This window comes from Dama dama, chromosome 33 (assembly GCF_033118175.1).
Source record: "Dama dama isolate Ldn47 chromosome 33, ASM3311817v1, whole genome shotgun sequence".
Classification (NCBI taxonomy): Eukaryota; Metazoa; Chordata; class Mammalia; order Artiodactyla; family Cervidae; genus Dama; species Dama dama.
In genome coordinates, this window is record NC_083713.1 from 28,946,365 (window position 1) to 28,970,709 (window position 24,345).

The 24,345-nt window shown below is 39.2% G+C and overlaps 1 protein-coding gene across 1 annotated transcript in view; it reads right to left on the reverse strand.

Annotated features, from left to right (window-relative positions):
* The window catches only part of MYO3B (myosin IIIB), a 416,196-nt gene that overhangs the window by 169,180 nt on the left and 222,671 nt on the right, over positions 1 to 24,345 (reverse strand). The window contains exon 23 of the mRNA XM_061135386.1: positions 6,536 to 6,615. Coding sequence (XP_060991369.1) covers positions 6,536 to 6,615 — 80 coding nt within the window. The remainder of the gene's footprint in view (positions 1 to 6,535; positions 6,616 to 24,345) is intronic.

Sequence of the window (24,345 nt, forward strand, 5' to 3'; positions counted from 1 at the left end):
ACACAGCTTAGCACTGGTGAGATTTGGGGAAAGCTAATTAGGACTGAAGCAAGAAAGATCTTGGCTATGGTCTGTCTGCCTTTGGCCAAACTGTAAATTCTGACAGTTTTCCTAAACATTCTTTTTCCTTATTTTCTTTCTCCCCACCTGACTTTCATATACACACACAACTTTTGAGAATTTTCCACTACTTCTTTTTATTCAGAGATCATCCCTAAAGAACCACAGTTTGCTTTGAACTCTGCTTTTCCTCCTTCATTTCCCTCCCTTTTTATTCAAATTAGCCGGCTAGTGCCAGCCCCCTCAGGCTCTAATACACTGTGAAAGGGCAGCTGGGAAACTCATTCATATTTCTCTTATTAGTAGAATTTACCTGTTACCCTTCTTCAGAACAAACAGAAGAACCTTGGCATTTGAGAATTTAACAGTTTAGTGATCAGGAAAATCTTTGATGTATATTAATTCTGCTAAGATAGAACTTTAAAAGTGTGATATGTATTGTTTTCAAGATCAGTACCCATCCCCTGTAGCAAGTTGGAAAAATACAGAATGAAGCACCAGTTTGCAATCCAAGATCCAGGGCTGGAAATATTATTAACTTCCCAAAGCCTGTGTTATTTAAAAACCACTACTGTGCATACACACACACACATGAAGTCAGTCAGTTTCCCTTCCTTTATTACCATGTTCGATTCAGTTTTAGTAATCACCCAGCATGACTTTAAGTCCTGCTCTTAACTCACATACAGAGTAATTCTTGGGTAGTAAAAACCTATTCTGCTATATATAACTTAGAAATATTAATGCATGTCTATAGTTCACCACCTACATATCTAGTACTATAATTTAAAGAATAAACAATGTACTATTGGGGTACCTTCTAATTTTAGAATTTGGAAAGGTCTTGGGTTGGCCAAGGCTCTCTTGGATTGGCAAAGGATATTTGCATAGTTATGAAGTTCCCCTGTACATGGAGTGGATCTAAAAGAGGGAATTGCGCTTCAGACAAGGGACATACCAGAAGTTGCCTCTCTCGAACTTTTAAAGCAGGAGGGCTTTGTCTGCATTGGGCCTACCATGAACTCTGTGCTGTGCTGAGTTGCTCAGCTGTGTCCAACTTTTTGTGACCCTGTGGACTGTAGCCTGCCAGGCTCCTCTGTCCACGGGATTTTCCAGGCAAGAATACCGGAGTGGGTTTCATGCCTTCCCTCCAGGGGATCTTCCCAAGGGATAGAACCTGCATCTCCAGTGGCTCCCGCACTGCAGGCAGATTCTTTACCACTGAGTCACCAGGGAAGCCCACCATGAAGTCTACAGAACCGAAAAAAATTCAAAGCCAAAAGAGATAAGAAGGTTATTGTCTAAATTAAGAGCTTGTCTTTCTGAACTGAGTTCGTTAATAGTTAAAGTTAAGTGTTAGTCGCTCAGTCATGTCAACTCTTTCGGACCCCATGGACTATAGCCCACCAGGCTCCTCTGATCCATAGGATTCTCCAGGCAAGAATACTGGAATGGGTTGCTATTCCCTTCTCCAGGGGATCTTACCCACCCAGGGATCGAACCTAAGTATCCTGCATTGCAGGCTGATTCTTTACCATCTGAGCTACCCAGGAAGCCCCCAGTTAATGGTTTTAATTAAAAAAATAAAGTGTCTTAGAAATGATCCAGAAAGTAGATTCTATTGAAGCCATCATCTAGCGAATTGTTCTTTCCAAAGGCGGGGATTTCGCAACAACAATAACAAAGTCTTTTCTGTAGATTCTTATAAATTTTTACCTCAGATAGGAGGAAAAGAGGTTGGGAGAGCTTCCAAGGTTCAAGGGTTTGTGCTATAGGGCCCAGGGCTTGGAATTGGACACACTTGGTTCAAATTCTGGCTCCTGCGCTTAATAGCTATGTGGACTTTGACTTATTATTTAACTTTCCAAAGTCTGTGTATTTAAAAACCACTGTCTTGCACATGTGCACACACAGAAAAAGTCAGTCAGTTCCCCTTCATTTATTAACATGTTTGATTCAGTTTTAGTTTAGTAATTCATGGGTTGCAAAAAGTCGGACATGACTTAGCAACTGAACAACAATCATCAATATTAAGGATGCTGGGTTTTTATTTCATGGAATAAGGAGAGTAACTAGCTCCCATGCAACACAGCAAGGAAATCTTTTTATTTATTGGCAGAGAAAATACTTCCAATGAAACCAATTTCAAAATGATCAGTATAACCAATATTCTGGATAAAAACATCGTCTGTCTAACCCAGTATACCCTTCTTCTACACCACCGGTTGATATAACCATATAAGCCAACTGGAGCTGATCAAGCTTGCTTTTGTCAGGAAAGCCCACATGACAAATGTCCTGCCCGATTCCTTGTGAGTGGTGCTGGTTAGCCTTCAAAGTAGTCATGAATAAGCTTTACAGTTTGTGGTACAGACTCCAGGCCCATAGGAAATGAGTAAGCTTCTGTATACATATGGACTACACACATGGAATTTTAGATGGTTATCAAAACATGAGTAATAAAACATTTATTGTTTCCAATGTGAAATCACTATACTAAACACTTTGCCTACATTATGTCAATGAGTTCTCAAAAGGACACTATGAGGTAAACATCATTATTACTACTATTCTTCATATAAGGAAGTTAAGGTTCAAAGATTTTAGGTAAATTTCCCAGAGTCTTGCAGCCAGTAACTGGCCATGCCTATGTCTGAACCCAGATCTGATTCCAAAACTTACGCCTTAAACATAATATACTGCCTTTATATGTGATTTGTTATAAGTTACAAAAATCAGTCTGAAAGCGCAGTATTATTAAAAAGATTTGCCTCATCTGTCAACTAAATTTACTCTAGAATAAAGACATAGCTGCCAAAAAGCCTCGAAAACCATCTACATCTCAGTAATAAATGAAAACCTGGAGGAATTTTTTTCTTTGGTCTCAGTAAGTACCTACTATTTGCATCTCCAAACCTCAGAAGTATTTACATTTAGCCTCTTGACAAAGCCTTTGGTCAAGAATTTTTCCTGCTATCAAGTGATGCATCCATCTCTTAAGGAAAAAGCCCCTACAGCATCACTCCCCTCAAAAGTCTCCATGGCACTGAATGAGGAAGCAAGGCTGGTGCTGACACCAGCCCAGTGTGGGGGTGCTGAATGTGGTGGAGGCTAGCTTCCTGCAGGGTCACCTCTTCTATTTTTTCCTGGATAAGGCAGAGAGGAATTGGTGGAGCTTTTTATTGTGTTGTTACACTTCATATTTTCCGATGCCTTAATTAGAACTTTCAACTCATCTTCTCTCCAAGGGAAAACAAATCTCTAGTCATTTTCATCTCACCTATATATATTGTAGTGATGTAAATACACGCCACGCACTAGAGGGCACGCTTCTCACATAGGCAGTACATGGTAGGAGATAATGTGTGGATAGGGAGTGTGGAAGGCAGAGGAATAGGTCCTGGCAGAATCCAGAGGTCAAAACATCAAACTGAGCAAAGGAGGGGAATATGGGCTGACATTGAATAGTACACAGGAGACTTTCATCTTTTTTTCGTCATGATCCTTTTTAGAAGGAGTCTCAGTCACTCAGTTCAGTTAGTCAGTCATGTCCGGCTCTTTGCGACCCCATGGACTGCAGCACACCAGGCCCCCCTGTCCATCACCAGCTCCCAGAGTTCAGTTAAACTCATGTCCATTGAGTCGGTGATGCCATCCGACCATCTCATCCTCTGTCATCCCCTTCTCCTCTCGCCTTCCATCTTTCCCAGCATCAGGGTCTTGTACAATGAGTCAGTTCTTCACATCAGGTGGCCAAAGTATTGGAGAAGGAGTCTGGTGGAAGCCAATGACTCCAAAAAAAAAACCACACATATGGTTGATCCTCATTATTTGTGGATCTGTATTGGTGAATTTGCCTACTTGCTGAAATATATTTTTAATCTCCAAATCAATCAATGTTCAGATGCTTTCATAGTCACTTACAGACATGCAGAGTGGTGGAAACATACCTGGATGTGCATGCTCCCAGCTGAGGCTGAACAAAGTGACACTTTCTCTGCCTTCCTGTTCCAGCTCTCACACCATAAACAAGTGTCCTTTTCAAGGTGTATTTAAGTGCCAGAATTTTTCCTTTTTTTTGTACTTTTGACTGGTGATTATACTGTTCAAAATAATACCTAATCACAGTACTGAAGTCCTATCAAGAGTTCCTAAGAGTAAGAAGGATATGATGTGCCTGTTGGAACATATTTGTGTGTTAGTTTACCTTCACTCAGGCATGAGTCCCAGTGCTGCTGGCCTTGAGTTCAATGACACAAATACTATATTTGAAATAATGTTTATACAAAGAAATATGGCATATAGTTAATCACTTGTAAGAAGTATCTACAGTGGACCCTTCAGCCACAGAGATTTGAACTACATGGATCCATTTAAATGCATATTTTTTTCAATAGTAAATACAGCACTACTATACAATCCATGGTTTATTGAATCTGCATCTGTAGGACTGTGGATACAGAGAGCCCACTGTAAAGTTATTAGTGGATTTTGACTGTATGGAGGGTTGGTGTCCCTAACCTCCATGTTCTTCAAGGGTCAACTGTATTAAATATAATGCTTTTAAAGAGAAACACACACAATACAGGTTATATATTAATCAGTTGACAACAGTGTTGTGACCAGAGGCTTACAGGAGCCTAACCATGTATTTCTTCTAGGAGCAATGCTTCAAGATTTGCTGATTCATCATTCACAGAAGCCTCATAGAACATCACTTTTGTGAATAATGAGAATCAAGTGCATTGAACACAAACAACATTTACATATAATATCAAGAGACTCTCAGAACCACTGAAACCCCTCTGTAAGCCTGACCTAGGGTCCCACATAACTCATGTTAAATAGCCCTAATTTCCTGCCACAAACGCACATGATTGAAAAATAGAATATTCTATAGGATTGTGCTAACAATGTGGATGTAAGAATACTGTTAACAAAGATGATCTGAATCCTTACTATGTGCAGGTCTTTTACTCTCAGAGGAAGTGAGTATAGATATGTATGTCTGTATCAATTGGGGGGTAATAGTCATGTATTATATGTGGTTGTATTGATTATTCTTTATTAAATGAATCATTTAATATTCAGTATAAACAAAGGGTAAGAAAATTTAAAGACATGACCTGTTTTATTATCCCCTTACCTTTCAGATCATTATTTCTTGCTGCTAGTATACACAATGAATATTAAGCAGCCATTCTTTGAAATTTGGGCTAAACATTAGCAGGAAGAATGGAATAGTTAAAAATATTTTACAGCAGGATATTTAGTAACTTGTCTAACACCCTCTTTGCATGGATAAGTACATCACTCATTTTTCAGAGAGCAAAGCAGAGTAATAGGAGGGGGTTTCGTTTCTTTCTTCCCTGCTGACTCCTTTTGTTATCCTACTCTGTACATTGGTGATAGCTTCAAGAAAAAGTGGAATGTGTGCACTTCTTCCTGTGGATGTGGATATGCATGTGTGCTAAGTTGCTTTAGTTGTGTTCGACTCTGCAACGCCATGGATCGAAGCCCACCAGGCTCCTCTGTCCATGGGATTCTCCAGGCAAGAATACTGGAGTGGGTTGCCATGTCCTCCTCCAGGAGATCTTCCCAACCCAGGGACTGAACCTGCTTTTCTTACATCTCCTGCACTGGGAGGTGGGTTCTTTTCCACTAGCATCACCTGGGAAGCCCTTATATCTTCCCAGATGGACTTTATTTTCAAGTGTCATTGTTCTATAAACTTAAGTAGTATTTCTGAGAATCAGGTAAAGGGGTCTGCATATGCCATGTGGCATAAGGATTATTTTGAACTGAAGACATGTAAGTAACAACAGTTGTAAGAAGAAGCTTTTCTGAACTCTCCTTATCTGCCTAAAAGCAAAGCCTTCAAAAATAATTCAACTGTCATAAACCCCCTCCCTGGGAGCTTTGCAATCAGAGAAGATTGACTCATATTACCAGAGATGAGAAGTCAGCACTGGGATAAGAAATCGCCTGAATAGATACTGTCATATAAAACTGTTATACTTCCCATTTATTTTCCTAAAGGACCATTTATTTTTCCTAAAAGTCACTGATTGTCCCAGAAGTGTCCTTCTTCCTCTCTTCATCTCCTATTAAGATGGTATAGAAACTCCAAAATCTAACTGGCCCTTAGAGTCACTTTTTTGGTGAACCTCTGTATGTATATGATTAAAATATGTTTTTTTTTCTCTTGCTAATCTGTCATTTCAAGTTTAATTCGGTATTCAAACACTGAACTTAAGAGGGTAGAGGAAAAAATTTTCCCCGACACAGGATTGTAAAGGATTCCATGATGATGTTTCAAATCTCTTAACCCCATATTCCTAATGCCTCAGTCTCTATTCTAGACTTCCCAGGTAGTGGGTCAGATAAAGGAAATGAATACTGCTCACCTAGGATGACCTCTAGGGTGGAAATGTCTTGTGGTCCACAGTATTTTGGGTACAAACCTGCTACTCACCTTGAGTCTCCCAGAACTGAAATGCGGAGGCAAAGATCTTGAGGCTGCTGTTATCCTGGCTCTTGTCTGGGCCAAGTTACCTGTGCAAAGAAGACAAAAAATTAAGGCAAAGGAGTTAAAAGAATAGTATGATAAGTAATTTTTCCCTTTGTGTCCCTATATTTTTCAGAATGTTCTAAATGATCTGCCCTGAACTTGAAACATTTGGAAAAATTTTGAAATTCAATGATGTAAATTACAAGTAAAATATAATATTTATAAGCTATAATCTGTAATATAAATTAAATTTATATTAGTTTAATAAGCAAATAAGAAAGCCCAAAGTCTCACATTCACTTAACAAACTAGTGCTCCGTCACTGAGTTGTGTCTGACTCTTTGCGACCCATGGACTGTAGACTTCCTGGTTTCTCTGTCCATGGGATTCTCCAGACAAGAATATTGGCATGGGTTGCCACGTCCTCCTCCAGGGGATCTTCCCAACCCAGGGATCAAACTAGAGATTGAAGGAAATTACTATAATATAAGAGAACCATATTTGAAAATCCCATAACTCATGTATTCAACAGTGAAAAATTGGAAGTTTTTCCTCTAAGGTTAGGAACGAGACAAGAATGTCCACTCTCACCACTTCTATTAAACATAATACTGGCAGCCCTAGCTAGGTCAGTTAGGCAAGAATTAGAAATTAAAGGCATCCAAATTGTAAAGTAAGAAGTAAAATTATCTCCATTCACAGATGACATCATCTTACATATAGAAAACCTTAAAGATCATACACATGCACTAGCAAATGAATTCAAAGTTGTAGGATATAAAATCAACATATAAAAAGACAGTTGCATTTATATACACTAACAATGAAAATCTGAAAAGGGAGTTAAGAAAATAATTCCATTTACAATGGCATCAAAAAGAATAAAATACTTAGGAGTAAACTTAACCAAGGAGGTGAAAATTTATACACTGAAAACTATACAACACTCCTGAAAGAAACTAACAAAGGCACAAATAAATGGAAATCTATTCCATTGTGAGGGAGAAAAAAGTATTCTTTTTCCTCTACCTGTTAGGGGAAGCACACTGACTGAAAAGCCCACTCTGGCCAGGCACCATAGTAACTATTTACATGAGTTGTTTTATGATAGGAGGTCCTGGTAAGGAACGGGGAACTAACAAGCCTCCACCAACCAGAAAAGTTTGAGAAAGGTCAAAAGGAGACACCACCTGTCAGCCCACCTCCCAGAATCCTTCTCTCTGGCATCCATCTTAGCTGAACAAGGCATGCACCACCAGGAAGAACTCTTGAGTCAGAATGATTGGTTAAAGACAACCTGGAAATGAATCCTATCACCATAAAACCCGAGACTGCAAGCCATGTGACAGAGCTGTTCTCCTGGGTTCCCTAACCTCCTGCTCTCCATCCGGGTGCCCTTTCCCAAAAAATCTTTTGCTTTGTCAGCAGATGTGTCTCCTCAGACAATTCATTTCCGAGTGTTAGACAAGAGCCCAGTTTCAGGCCCTGGAAGGGGTCCCCTTTCCTACAACATACCCACCTTAGGTTCATTGGCTGGGGCCCTGCAAATTAGACTGACAGAAGGTAGAGTAGCAAGAGAAAAGCAATCAGAAGTTTACTAATGCATGCATTGCACATATATACAGAATTATTCAGTGATGAGTAATTCAAAAGGGTGGGTAGATCTAACGAAAGAACAATAAATTTATAAAAAAGTGAAAGAGAAAGAAAAAGAACTTTGAGTTTCCAGGGGTGGGAAGTTATGGTAAGGGTAAATATATAGGGAAGGGCTTCCCTGATGGCTCAGTGGTAAAGAACCCACCTGCCAATGCAGGGGACATGGGTTCCATCTCTGGATCAAGAAGATACTCTGGAGAAGGAAATGGCAACCCACTCCAGTATTCTTGCCTGGAAAATCCCATGGATTTCCCATGGACTGTGGTGGGCTACAGTTCATGAAGTCGCAAAAGAGCTGGACACAATTTAGCCATTAAACAACAACAAATATATAGGGAAGCTATTATAAGATAAGGGCAAATTTATTATATAGATTCCTCTAGTTCTGTCTCTGAGTTGATAGGGTCTAGAGTTGTCTCTGGTGATTAACTTCTGTCTTTTTTGGTAGAGAGGAGAGAGGGCACATTTTTACAAATTTATGCCCTGCTTTTGGCAAATGCACAGAAGGCAGAGAATTTTTCTTATATCTGCTCCTTTTCAATTGCTTTCAGCTTAAAATAATCCTTATGCCAAACTGGCATATTTTGGGGTGGCATATTCTGTTACCCTGCATTGTGTTCATGGATTATAAGGCTTAATATTGTTAAAATGTCCACACTACCCAAAGAGATCTACAAATTCAGTGAAATGCCCATCAAAATCTCAATGACATTTTTGGACAAATAGAAAAAATCCTAAAATTCATATGGAACCCCAGAAGACTCCAAAACAATCTTCAGAAGGAAAAGAAAAAACTGAAGGCCTTATATGTCCTGATTTCAGAATACATTACAAAGCTATAGTAGTTGAAATAATCTGGCAAAACAATACTGACATGAAGATAAACATACAGACCAATGGAACAGAACAGATAGCCCAGAAATAAACCCATGCACATATAGTCAAATAATCTTTGATATGGGTGTTAAGACTACACAATGGGGAAAGGATTATCTCTTCAACAAATGGTGCTGTGAATACTGGGCATTTACATGCAAAAGAATGAAACTGAAACCCTATCTTATACCATATTTGAAGATCAACTCATAATAAAGACTTAAATGTAAGACCAGAAACTATATAAGTATAAGGGGAAAGCTTCATAACACTGGTCTTGACGATTATTTCTCAGGTAGGACACCAAAAGCACAGGCAACAAAAGCAAAAATAGACAATTGGGACTGTATATCAACAGGGGGAAAAAAGATGGGGGAAAACCATCTATCTTGTAAGAGGTTAATTTCCAAAATATATAAAGAACTCCTACAACTCAACTCTTTGCGACCCCATGGACTATACAGTCCATGGAATTCTCTAGGCCAGAATACTGGAGTGGGTAACCTTTCCCTTCTCCAGGGGATCTTCCCAACCCAGGGATCGAAACCAGGTGTCCCACATTGCAGGCAGATTCTTTGCCAGCTGAGCCACAAGGGAAGCCCTACAACTCAGCAGCAAAAATAAGCCGATTTAAAAATAGGCAAAGAATATACATGCCTGCAAAGATGACATATAAATGGTCTGAAGGTATATGAAAAGATTCTTAGTATCACTAACAGGGTAATGTAAATCAAAGCCACAATGAGATATCACCTCATACTTGTTAGAGTGGCAATTATAAATGAAGAGGAATAAAATATCTCCCTTTGGCATACTGATTAAGTTGGTTATTTTTGAGAAATGTAGACACACACGAGGCTCTGAAAACTGAGCCGAAATTACCCTTTTCTAAGAAAACTTTACAAGAGGAATGAATCTCCAAATGTAAAAGTGTCTCCCTCTCTCTACTAGAAAGAGAAGAATGACTAGCTAATTTTCAGGGCTGTTATGGGCACTGGATGCAATAATTCATGAAAAGCATTATCAACACAGCTCTGGTACAAGGAGGTGCTCACTTCGTGTTACTAGCATTGATGATGATGATTTGCTATGAACAGTTCACATGGGCAAGAGAACAGGGAATTTCACTAATTTGCTACTGTGAACCCTGGTTTGTAAAAAAAAATTAATGAAAGATGAGAAAAAGTGATAAGGCAACTCCACTTTGAATATCCATCTCTTGGCTTCTCTGATTTCTACTTCTTTTTGCTTTTGAAGGGTCTGAGTGGCCTGTTGGAATTCTCTTCTCCCTTCCTCTCCACCCACCCTTCATCTCCTTTCTCATCCTTAGCCCCCCAAACCAAGAGATCTGTTTTACCTAAAATGTCATTTGATTCTGTAGCAAAATAAAAAGTTGTCAGTGGAAGGAAAAGCTGCAATTTGTGCATTTGCAAGACACTAAAGATTTCAAAGTTTTTAGCAAGTCTAGCACAAAGATGTCCAAATGTTTTCTCTGGCGATATCTTCAGAGGCTAAACTGTGATTAATAGCCCAGAAAGAATCCTTTGAAGCAGGATTGGTGACATCAAAGTCGTAATCCAGGGGTGGCAGGAGCTTTATAATGAGTGGGAAGCATTTTAACACATTTCAAAGGATTTACAGCATGAATAAACAATAGACCTCAGCAGATGTGCCACACACACCTTTCAGAAACATAACCTATAAGAAGTTTCCATTTTAATTTAAATGTAAATACAGTGTTCACACTTCTTTCAAATGTTAAGCATCCTCAGTGCTTCACCCCCCCAGACAGCCTCTTTGGCTAAGGATGCCTCACTGCTCCAGAGCACCCTCCTGTGACTCACTGACACATTGGAGGGTGAAAAAACGGAAGTCAGAGGCAATGGATGGAATTTATATCCTATGTGGGAACTGGGTTAGGAAAGAATCTAAAATGGAGCTTGCAATGATCCCAGATAATTTCTCTGCTTCCAACTTAAAGGAAAAGAGACAAGTGGTCTGAAGACAGAGCTGAAACTTTTAAAAGATGGCAATTTCCTGCCTGCTTCAGAGGATTTTCAGCTCTTGGAAAGCACCCAGCACCCAGGATTTCAGTTGCCTCTTAAGAGTTGCCCAAGATGATGGGTTGCTGTTTTAAATAATCAGGCTTGAAATTTGACTTCCCTCTGCTGCCCCCTCTGGGTTTAAAGGATTGGTTGCAGGGTTCTGGTGATGACTGCTGGTGGGCATTTGTTTAGGAAAATTTCCTGTTTTAATTTTCCATAACACAAGAAATAGGCTAATAAGCTAATAAATGATTGCAAAGAAATGCTGAAAAGTAAAAGGTTGGTGTCAAATGCTGACCAAAAAGGAGTTGCAAAGAAAACATTAGCTCTTTTTTTTTTTTTTTTTGCCAGATTAAGTTATGTGAGTAGACCTGAGAACTACTATGTTGTACCCCACAGTCAGTGTGGGTGAAAGTGAAAGTTGCTCAGTCATGTCCAGCTCTTTGCGACCTCATGGACTATAAGCCTGCCAGGTTTCTCTGTCCATGGAATTCTCCAGGCAAGAATACTGGAGTGGGTGGCCGTTCCCTTCTCCAGAAGATCTTCCTAACCCAGGGATTGAACCCAGGTCTCCCGCATTGCAGGCGGATTCTTTATTGTTGAGCCACCAGGGAAGCCCAGTTTGGATACTGAAAACCAAAGTCACACCTTTCTGTCTAAATGAGAATGACCTTGTGCTATTCCTGTCCCCATTAACATGAATTTCTTTTCCAGGAGTCTCCTGTCCAGACAAATGGTTTGATTGTTTATTACAAGAATTTCCCCAAAGACTCAAGACCCATCAACTCTTTATGAAAAATGTCCATTGCTTAAACTCCATGGTTCTGTGAATCCCTTGTTTCAAATTCACACGTTGCTGTTTCCACCAATCATGTGCTGGTTATGTTGTATGTGATCCTTGTTATTGCTGTTCAATCCCCTAGTCATGTCCGACTGTTTGTGACTCCATGGACTGCAGTACACTAAGCCTCACTGTCCCTCACCATCTCCCGAAGTCTGCCTAAGTTCATGTTCATTGCATCGGTGATGCCATCCAGCCCTTTCATCCTCTGACACCCTCTTCTCCTTCTGCCCTCAATCTGTCCCAGCATCAGGGACTTTTCCAATGAGTCAGCTGTTCACATCAGATGACCAAAATACTGGAGCTTCAGCATCAGTCTTTCCAATGTATATTCGAGGTTGATTTCCCTTAAGATTGACTAGTTTGATCTCCTCGCTGTCCAAGAGACTTTCAGGAGTCTTCTCCAGCACCACAGTTTGAAGGCATCAATTCTTTGGTGCTCTGCCTTCTTTACGGTCTGGCTCTCACAATCGTACATGACTACATGGAAAGACCATAGCCTTGACTGTACAGACCTTTGTCAGCAGAGTAATGTCTCTGCTTTTCAACATACTGTCTAGGTTTATCATAGCTTTCCTGCCTAGAAGCAACTGCCTTCTGATTTCATGGCTGCAGTCACCATCTGCAGTGATTTTAGAGCCCAAGAAGAAGAAATTTGTCATTACTTTCACTTTTGCCCCTTCTATTTGCCATGAAGTAATGGGGCTGGATGCCATGATCTTGGTTTTTTAATATTTAGTTTTAAGCCAGCTCTTTCACTCTCCTCCACCCTCATCAAGAAGCTCTTTCGTTCCTCTTCACTTACTCGTGTGATCCTTACGCAGTTCTAATCAAGCCCTCTCACTTAGAAAGACTCATCTTAAATCAAACTTGACCTCTCAACAAATTCTGACCCAGCCTTTCCTTCTCTAAGACACTGCCAAAGCTTTGAGAGATGGTGGTCTCTCTTCCTGTGGGGAGCAATGAACTCTACTTTGTCTAATTATAACAACAGGTAGGGTGAGTAATGTTTAGGGGGTCAGCTTGGGACAGACTTATGCAGGGGTGATACTTGGAGTGAATGAAATGTTCTAATTTTAGTTAATAACACTGTAACCAATAAAAATGCAAGGGGTTAAATTCAGTAGTTGTAGAAAACATACTAGAGTATTTTGTATGTTTTTTTAAAAAACCACTTAGATAATGATCTATGCTATAAATCTATATAACAAGAACTTGTTTTATATTTGATACACTGAGATAACTTAAAATAGTGACAAGAAAATGACACAGTTGTAGGAGGCAGAGAGAGAAAGGGTAATGTTAGGTTTTGTTCTGCAGATTTCACTCTCTCCTGGCATTTATCTATGCCTTTGAGTGTTAATATCAGTAAATGGACAAGCGGGAGGTGGAAGAGTTCCCAGTCTACTTAATCTCTCAAGAAAGAACACAGATAATTTATGTATATATGGAAGTGGCTGTAGTTTTGTGGAGGGAGGAATTAAAGAGATCAGCCTGTACTCTAAGCTGTTCTAATGAAGAAAGATACGCACATACAGCAAATGTTCTTTTCTGAATGCACAACCTAGACTTTATCATGTATGTGGGAAATTTAATGCCCAAAGGGAACCTTTCCCCATTTCTGCATTGATTGGCATTTGTCTGGAAATTTAAGGAATTTCTGTACAATGAACACCTTTAGACTATCTGCTTGAAGGAAGCCAAACCAAGGTTTTCACTGATTTTTTTTTTTTTTTCCATTTAAAATGAGAACTACAGCTTTAAAGATTTGTGGCCCAGAGATTTTAAAATTGTATAGCTGAGGAAAAACTAATAACTCCTTTCCTCTTTAAGTTTGAAAACTCATAAACAGGATGTCATCTCAGCAAACAACTGCATCAAATCATCAGAACGTGTCAAGGAGGCAACCAGACTTCCCTTCAACTCAGTCAATAGTGGAGCTGAGGCTCTCTGCTTCCTGCATTTTATTGCCACATGGGTGGAAACTGCCAGTTCAGCCTATCTTAATAAAGATAGAGCTAGTTAAGAAAAGCCCTGGGTATTGTCTGCTCTCCCTACATGTTTCACTTGGAGTTTGCTTGGAAATACCATGACTGCCAAGTGTTCACAAAAGTGCTGGAACCTAGACAGTTGATACCTATCCATGAAGACTTAACTCACTGAGAAAAACATGAAATCCACACATGCATACCTGCCAGTACCAACACAAGTAAGGATCATTTATTTCAGTCTCAGGGCAACATCCACATGCAGCAGAGTGGTTTTTAGTCCAATAAAGCCTAGTCTTGGACAAAACTGCAATTTAGCCAAAGGATATATTCAAAGTCCCATACACGGCTTTTCATATCCCTATTCCCACTTCTGAAGGTCAATATGGCTTTAATGCTGTCTCTTTCCTATCCCAACAACCAGTTTTCCCTATTTGCTCCACCCTGAAAATCTCCCCAGCAGACTTTCTCCATATTCCCACTGAAGCTCCCCTGTCTATGTTCTAAATCTTCATGTTACTATTCTTCCTTGACAACTAATCCAGGTCCACTTTCTTCATGGATGGATAAATGCGTTACTTCACATACGTGAGATCTTTGCATATGAAGGGGAGCAGAATTTGTCATCTCAAAATGTGCCTCTCTAGCATAAGTATTATTTCAGGCTAATTATTTTTAAGAAATAGTCATCATAGGAGAGACTCTGAAAACTGAGTAGAAATGACCCTTTTGTAAAGAACTTTGGAGGGAGAAAACATGGAAAGGGAAGACTTAAGACATCATAAGTTACTGGTGGGACCATGGACAAAAGCTTAGCTAATTTTGCTCTTCCAGTGGCCTTATGTAGCTACTCATCCCACCATGTGGCCAAAGGTGAATGGTTTGGATACTAGCCACTGTGGGTCTTACATTTGTTAGTTACTACAGGGGGTAGAGCCTTGAGTAAAATTTCTTGTGGGTGAGGTTGTTGCAATACAGGGAACCCACATTTCATAGTCTAAGACTAAATGACAAGGCAAGAGAGAATAAACTGATTACTAAATAATAAATAAAAAATATTTTACATAATATAAAATAGGGATATAATTATATTTTTATATAATATTTTATATAATATAAAATAGAATAAAAAATCCCTCCCTAGAAGCTCTGCTCAATACAACTTATCTATTGATGGTGGGTCAGTTATAGGTTTCTCTATGTAAAGCATAACATTGTGTTTTCAATTAAGTCTGAAAAAGCCACATGGTGCTTCAGAAAACAAGAGGCTGGTAACTTCACATTGTGCAGGATGATGACTGAGTGCTTGAAATTATAAGCGCTTGTTTAGTTCTCCCTCTTTAGCCTGGAAGCAATGAAAAGAATGCTAGACTCATAACTGAGAAACCTGAATTCTTATCCCAAGCCTATCTCTGGCTTTAAATCACTTCTAGTCTCTATGACTCAACAGTATGACACCTCAAATGAGAAGTTTGAGTAGATGAGCAGTCCTCCACTCATGTGTGCTGCAGCATTTTGCCATGGCACTCATGGAACAAATCCTCTGTGCTATGCAGCTGAATCTAGATCAATGTCTGCTAATGTGGTATAAGAAGGGTAGACTCCTGAGAGATGGGACTATAAGGATAGTGTAATGTTTACCTGGTACCAAAAAAAGATTGCATGACATCTGTGGCCAGGGCATGTGAAAACTTTACCTAGGTTGTAAATCAGAGAGCTGGTCAGGGCAGTAAACAATATTGATCAAAAGGAACATGGGGGGGAAAATTCACAAATGATATATCTGATAATGGATTATTATCCAAAATATACAAAGAACCCTTGAAATTTTACAATGAGAAAACAAACAACCTGATTTTAAAATGGGCCAAATACTTTAACAGAAACCTCACTAAAGAAGACACACAGATGGCAAACAAGTATATGAAAAGATGCTCCACATTATATATCATCAGGGAAATGCAAATTAAAACGAGATACCATTATACACCTACTAAAATAGCCAAAATCCAGAACACTGACATCATTAAATGCTGCCAAGGATATAGAGCAACAGAAACTCTCATTCATTGCTTATGGGAATACAAAATGGGGCAGCTACTTTGGAAGACAGTTTGGTGGCTTCTTACATACGAAAAAAATACTCTTACATATGATCAGCAATTATGTTCCTTGGTATTTACCCAAAGGAGTTGAAAACATGTCCACACAGAAACTTGTTGCCAAAAATTGGAAGTTACCAAGATGTCAGTAGGTGAATGGAAAAACAAATTGAGTTATATCTAAGACAATGGATTACTTAGTTCTTAAAAAAGAGCTATGAAATCATGAAAAGACATGGAAGAAGTTTAAATCTATATTACTAAGTGAAAAAAAGTCATCTGAAAAGGCTAGATATTATATTATTCCAAATGGAAAATGTATTATTCCAAATAGGAAAGGCAAAACTATGCATACTAAAAGATCATGGGTTCAGGGAAGAAAATTAATACAGTAGATGAACTGGAGTAAAAAAGGTTAAGTAGTGTTGGATTTCCATTCAGGTCTGAAAGTCTATCGATGGTTGTGAAATAAATTTTAAGAGATTGCTGAGTTAGGAAAAACAAGAAAGAACAAAACAAAGAGGGTAAAACTAAAACCTACATGATGTATTATTTCCTAGCAGTTTGGCAAGCAATAGAAGAGGGGAGGAGGGTGATGATAGTGCATGTGTGTGTGTTCAGTAGACTCTTTGTAACATCATGTACTGTAGCCCGCCAGGCTCCTCTGTCCATTGGATTTTCCAGGCAAGAATACTGGAGTGGGTTGTCATTTCCTTCTCCATGGGATCTTCCCAACCCAGGGATCAAAACTGTGTCTCAGCATTGGCAGGCAGATTCTTTACTGAGCTCCTGGGAAGCCCAGCTTAGATAAATAGAGGAAGCTTAAGTAATGATTTGACAGAGGTGAGGCTATTTAATTTGCTAACTCTCTCTTCACAGCTGATCACCATGAGAAACTAACCCTGGCTCTGTTCCTGGGGTCTCTTTCCAGTTACTCCTCCATTTCCTTTGCTTTTTTGGCTAAAGTGAGCTTATTCAGACCTCTAATTTGTATATCACTCTTTTTCACAGCACATGAGAGAGGGGACAGAGGTATGATATTTTGCTCCCCCCAACAATGTTTTAAAGACTAAGTAATTCAAGGTAATAGGGACAAGAGTAAAGGAAGAAAGTAGGTGATTAAACTGAAAAAGTACAGGAGACCCCTGTAAATTAAAGATCATCTCAGAAAGCAGGTTTGCTTAGCAATAAAACCATGTGACAGAAACGTGAGACACACCCCCCAAGACAAAGAAACAGTGGTGGAATGAGATGCACATCCTGCCCAGTGAGCTCAGCAAGTGAATGATTCCTAGGACATGCTTCTCCGCATTCACTAGAAACAAAAATAAAGGAAAAGGTAGCATTATATTAAAACCTGACATATTTTAGTATGTTACTGCCTTTTGGTCTATTTCTGTAGCAGCAAGTTTCAGTTTGACCATATAGGGACAAAAAAACTCCCTTTCCCAATGTGGAGAAGTGGTTTATGTTAGAAACTTGATGTCTACTCAAGAATGAAACAGAATATGGTCTTTCCAACTCTCCCCATTTTTCTTTTAATTATAAAAATGTAGCCACTAAGTTCTCAGGGCAGCACGCCCTTGCCTGCCTGCTTGCATCTCTTACAAGTGTCCTACACTAATAAACCCTTCCTTACCTGTCACTCTAACTCTCACTGAATTATTTCTACACTAAGACAGAAAATCCTTTGTTTCACTAAGCCCTGAAACACACTGTGTGATTTCAAAGGTGCTTATCTTCTGCATCTTCATACTAAAGTATTCTCCAAGTGAAAAATTATGCTTCTTTCAATTTGCATATTAGCAAATACCAGTCATTTTGAAAAGCTGATTGCTAATATGAATGCAACCATCACTTATACAATTTTTGTTTGTTTGTTTGATTGAGACTCTGAAAGCATTCAAGTTTAACTTTTGGTCTATAGGTATTCAAGTCCAGTTTTCTCACTTACCAATTATTTCGCTTTCTTTCAAGGAATGACTATTACCACCTAATACCTTTTCAAAGACCTACTCTAAAACATTCAGGTGTGGATCTTGGAGAAAAACTAGCTGCTTAAAAATCCAGAAAATAAGGAGAGGCAAACTAAGAAAGGAAACACTCTATAGGCAACAAAGCTTATAACAGGCCTATCTGGCCAGTGTGACTTGTATCTAAGCTACAATGCCACAGGTTTTTTAGACACCAACACATACATATTTCTCACTCTCTTCTTTCGTTCTCCCTCCCTCTCTCTCTCAAATTTTTGTTTGTTTTTACCATTCATAAAATGGCACTGACCAAAAAGATTCTTCTACTGAATCTTATATGTGTCATGGTGCTGAAGGATGAAGTTTGTGTAAGTTCTATTTTTTAAGTACAGGCATTGCTTTTTTTTAATTGACTATGCCAAAACCTTTGACTGTGTCAACCACAACAAAGTCTGGAAAATTCTTAAAGAGATGGGAATACCAGACCACCTGACCTGCCTCTTGAGAAATCTGTATGCAGATCAGGAAGCAATAGTTAGAACTGGACATGGAACAACTGATTGGTTCCAAATAGGGAAAGGAGTACATCAAGGCTGTATATTGTCACCCTGCTTATTTAACTTCTACGCAGAGTACATCATGAGAAATGCTGGGCTAGATGAAGCACAAGCTAGAATCAAGATTGCCAGGAGAAATATCAATAACCTCAGATATGCAGATGACACCACCCTTATGGCAGAAAGTGAAGAAGAACTAAAGAGCCTCTTGATGAAAGTGAAAGAGGAGAGTGGAAAAGTTGGCTTAAAGCTCAACATTCAGAAAACTAAGATGATGGCATCTGGTCCCATCACTTCTTGGCAAATAGATGGAGAAACAGTGAAAACAGTGACAGATTTTATTTTGGGGGGCTCCAAAAATCACTGCAGATGGTGACTGAAGCCATGAAATTAAAAGATGCTTGCTCCTTGGAAGAAAATTTATAACTAACCTAGATAGCATACTAAAAAGCAGAGACATTACTTTGCCAACAAAGGTCCATCTAGTCAAAGCTACGGTTTTTCCAGTAGTCATGTATGGATGTGAGAGCTGGACTATAAAGAAAGCTGAGCAGTGAAGAATTGATGGTTTTGAATTGTGGTGTTAGAGAAGACTCTTGAGAGTCCCTTGGATAGCAAGGAGATCCAATGAGTCCATCCTAAAGGAAATCAGTCCTGAATATTCACTGGAGGGACTGATGCTGAAGCTGAAACTCTAATACTCTGGCCATCTGATGCGAAGAACTGATTCATTTGAAAAGACCCTGATGCTGGGACAGATTGAAGGCAGGAGGAGAAGGGGATGACAGAGGATGAGATGGTTGGATGGCATCACCGACTCAATGGACATAAGTTTGAGTAAACTCCGGGAGTTGGTGATGGACAGGGAGGCCTGGCATGCTGCAATCCATGGGGTCGCAAAGAGTTGGACATGCCTGAGGGACTGAACTAAACTGAACTGGACTGATTGCTTTTTTTGAGAACTTGGCTTTATGAAACTGTGACACAGCATCCAGAATAACTGATTTCCAAATCTCCCTCAATTAAAATCTTATCCTATTCTCTGATAAAGGAACTCTACAAGCATCACAATTCTGTACTAATTCTAGAGGCTTCAGGTAGTCAGTGCATATGTGTCTGAATCCTTTTAAGCCAATGCAAATATTTTACCTTATATTGGTATCTGTCTTTAGAAATGGCATTTTTCCTTATTCCAGTTACAAGATCTCTGAAGCCAGGCACTAAGTATTTCTATTCTCATTCATTAATTCAAAAATTATTTCTTCAGCACCTTCTACAAGACTTGTGAAGAGCTCTACAAATGTGTGTGTGTGGTTAGTTGCTCAGTCGTATCCGACTCTTTGCAACCCTATGGACTGTAGCTCGCCAGGCTTCTCTGTCCACGGAATTCTACAGGCAAGAATACTGGAGTGGGTTGCCATTCTCTTCTCCAGGGGATCTTCCTGACCAGGGATCAAACTGAGGTCTCCCACATTGTGAGCAGATTCTTTACTGTCTGAGCCACCAGGGAAGCCCACTCTACAAATAGTAGGTGCTAAACAAAGAAGTTTATTGAAGGTGGTTTAATTCACTGGAACTACATTTCAAATGATTCCTACCCTTGCCTTATAGGTGGATCATATCTACCACCTCTTGGCAAACTTCAGTACCACAGATTCTTCTTTCAGTCATCCAAAAAGAAACACTCATTATTCCAAAGAAATAGCAATTGACTGTGAACCATTTTACACAGTTAGTAGAGCACCAAGGATGAACAGAAAATGTCTCATCAAAGCCAAAGATGTTCCTTGATGTGACATTGAAAGCTACCCATGGACCTAATTAAAACACTGTCTGTGACTACTCACTGGAGTCTAAGCTCCATTAGGGCAAGCACTAAGTCCATTCTATTTACTCCTCTAGACCTGATTCTTAGCACAATTTAGCTAGCACGTAGTAGACACTCAGCTAATACATGTGAATGAATGAGTGAATATGTGTGGCATTACATTTATTTAACATGACATCCAATGCCCTTTTAGGAGTAGGCCCCAGCTCACCTCACTTCCCTCCACGTACCCTGAACATTATGCTGCTCTCTAGCCATACCACACTCCCTTCATATTTCAGAATCTTTGCTCAAGCTATTGGAGACCCAGATGGCAGAGGTGAAGTGGTTAAGACCGTGAGAGGTAGAGTTGAACCACCTGGGATTTTTCTCAGCTCTGTCACTTACTTGTTAGGAAGGCTTGAATGAGTTACTTACCTGCTTAATATCTGGAGTTCATCATTGAGAAGGCTGGATGAACATTTATTGAGTTTTGGGAATAAAGTGTTCCTGTTAAATTTATAGTGAATAGAGTTTCAGTGGTGAGTGGAGATGCAGATGTTGCTGGTATAGGGGATTTGATTAGAGCCACATGGAACCCCTAGAAGCCCTACTTGGCCAAGAGTTTTAGTTTAAGCTAAATCACTTGACTCAGTGATCATCTCTTCAGCATATATTTTGAGATTTACAAAATGTTATTAACTAGAGGTTTTGGCTAATCAGAGTTTTATAGACTATAGAATTTTCTATTGCCTAGAACCTTATTAAATGTTGGATTGGATGACTAGAAAAGAAAATAAACTGAGGATGTAAGATTTGAGGGTTTATTTTATTCTTTCCTATTTATATTCTTAAGATACTATTTTCAAAACAGAGAAATCACACTCAACAGAAAGAAAGAGAAAAAGGAAGGAAGAAAGGAAGGAAAGAATAAAGGAGGAAGGATGACTCATAGTACTATATAATTTTATTTACTGTCTTCTAAAAAAATTCATCAGAGATAAGGAAATATATGTAGAAATCCACTTATTTTGCTCTATATCAGAAAAGAGTTAATAATATTTAAATACTAACATTTATTGCATGCATGCTATATCACTTCAGTCATGTCCAACTCTTTGTGATCCTATAGACTTCAACCTGCTAGGCTCTTCTGTACATGGGATTCTCTGGGCAAGAACACTGGAGTGGGTTGCTGTGCCCTCCTCCAGAGAAACTTTCCAACCCAGGGATAGAAACTGCATCTCTTACGTCTCCTTATGTATTGGTAGGTAGGTTCTATGCTACTAGCGCCACCTGGGAAAATACTACTACCATTTACTAAATGCTTACAATGCAGTAAACACTATGGTAAATGTGCAGAATGAATTATTTAACACAACACTGTGAGCCACGTCCCCAGCTCACTGAAAGAGAAAATGGTGGCAGAGTATACAAGCCTATGGCCAAAGGTCAGATACCCGCTGTGCAAAGCATGGAGCAGTGATGCTGAGAGAGCCCATCAACTAGGACAGCCTAATTATAGATTTGGTGGTTACTTCAGGGTTTCTGGCCATATTCAAGGAAGACCGCTGAGTAACTGAGGGGACTGCTGCCTGGCCGAACTGATTGAACCCAATTGATTTTCGATGATGTCTGAATTTTTTAGTCATTTACACACCAAACCAGGTCAACTGCATACAGTTCCCATTGATTACCCAGCAATCATTATCATTGTGACTAAGCCAAACCTAATCATCTGGAAAGCAGTTGATCTGGGTTTTATGTAACTTGAACTATCCTTATGAAACGTAAAGAATGGAACCACTCTACTAAATGCTCCTCTCCCACTTCCAAGTCTCCAGTAAAGTTAAGTGACATTTTATTTAGTTTCCTGACATCTCACATGTGCAAGCCAGTAAAGTTCACAATTGTTTCTCCACACAGCTGCGGCTTACAGCTTCTCTTCACACACAACATGCTGGCACCAGAGCAAAATGATTAACTTTTATATGCTTCTAACATATGGACCAGACTGTTAGAAGCTGGTCTTGTGTTCTAAAGAGAAAAATACAGTTTTTATTAACATGACCCAAATTCCTGGGAAAAAAGCATTACATTGTGATCCATTTCTAAGCAGAGAGATTATAATTATGATGACTTTGTTTCTAATTCACTTGATTTGGAGTGCCTCGAGTTATCTTCTAGTAAGTTGAGGGGTGAGGGAAGATGACCTGAAAGCCCCATTATAAAGAGATTTTGTGGTGGGATGAATTAATAAACTATAAATGGCCTTGAGACTTTTCCTCAATATGAGCTATGAAATAAATGCAAAGAACCTTTCATCTTAAATGGGAACATATTTCTTCTCTATGAATGAGAAGGAATGCTGGTGAGAGAAGCAGAATTTGTTTTTCTTGCATTTTTGACCATTTGAAAAATCAAAGCTGCAATATTTGCCGTACTTCCCAAGATCATTAAAGAAATAAAATGGCCCTAAATTGTACTGCCACTTAAAATGTGCATTCACTGGCACATGTAGGAGCTATGAGAGAAGTATTATATTAAAATGTACTGAGGAAAGATAGTGGATCTGATTCACAACAGATACTTTCCCAATATTAGAGCCATTATATTATAACTCATTAGTGAAGGTTATTTTAGTTTTTGTTTTTCAAGGACATAGTAGGAACACGGTCCCTAGAGCTAGGAAAGTATGAGGAACTTTTGGAATTGGATTTAAGAGCCACACTGGAAGATTGCCCTGGAAAAGAAAGACTCAAGGAGAAAATTTTCCAAACAGCATTGCCTCATTGAGTCCCACTTGACTCTTGATCCTCAAGATGCTTTCTGAAGCAACTTACTGGTTTCGGAAGATCTATACATGGGAGCCATCTCTCAGTATTTCTGCAGTAAAGACACTTATTGGAATTTCATACTTAGTATTCCCCACACTTTTTACTATGGAAATCTCTTCTTCACATCACACCTCATCACATCTCATAAACCTAAGTTTTATGAAACACATGTCGGAAAACATTGCTCTTGATGCTGATAATATGGGACCTTTCTATCTCTGCAAAGAGAGCCACGAGAACTTTTAACAAGCGTGCGCTGGAGCTCTGCAAATCCAGAACAGTGACTTTTCTCACACACTGGGAAACAGACTGAAGTATTAATGTAATAAAATATTACTTTATGAAGAAAGTAGTATTTATTTTCTTTGGAAAGACCAGCAAGAAGGGCTCTTTGGCATTTCTTCAATTCTCTTTGAGGGCAGAAATGAGGCACATCTGTGGCCAGGGCAGCAATTCTCTGAAGCCACGTTATTCAATGTAGTGGCTGCGCAACACATGAACTATGAGCCTCGTCCGAAATGAGATGCACCACTAGTAAAAAATACACACCAGATTTCAAAGACTTAGTAAAACAAAAAAAGTAAGATATCTCAATAATTTTATATTGATTACAGTGTGGAATGATAATATTTTGATATGATGAGTAAAGATATATTAGTAAAATTAATGTTTTCTGTTCTGTAGACTAAATGTTTGTGTCCCCCATCCCCTACACACACAAATTCATACACTAAATCCAGGCCTCTAATGTGATGATATTTGGCGGTAGGGCCTTGGGGAGTTAATTAGTTGATTCGCAAAAGCAGAGCCCTCATCAACAAGATCTGTTTCCTTATAAAAGAGGCCCTAGAGAGTTCCCTTACCCCTTCGGCCATCTGAAGACAGAGAGAGAAGACAGCCAACCATGAACCAGGACCTGGTCTCTCATCAACCATAAAATCTGCTGGTGGCTTGACCTTAGGCTTCTCACCCTCTGGAACTGTGAGAAATAAATTTCTGTTGTTTATTAGCCACCCAGTCTGTAATATTTTGTTATAGCAGCCCAAATAGACTAAGGCATGTTTATTTTTACTTTTTAAATGTGGCTCACGT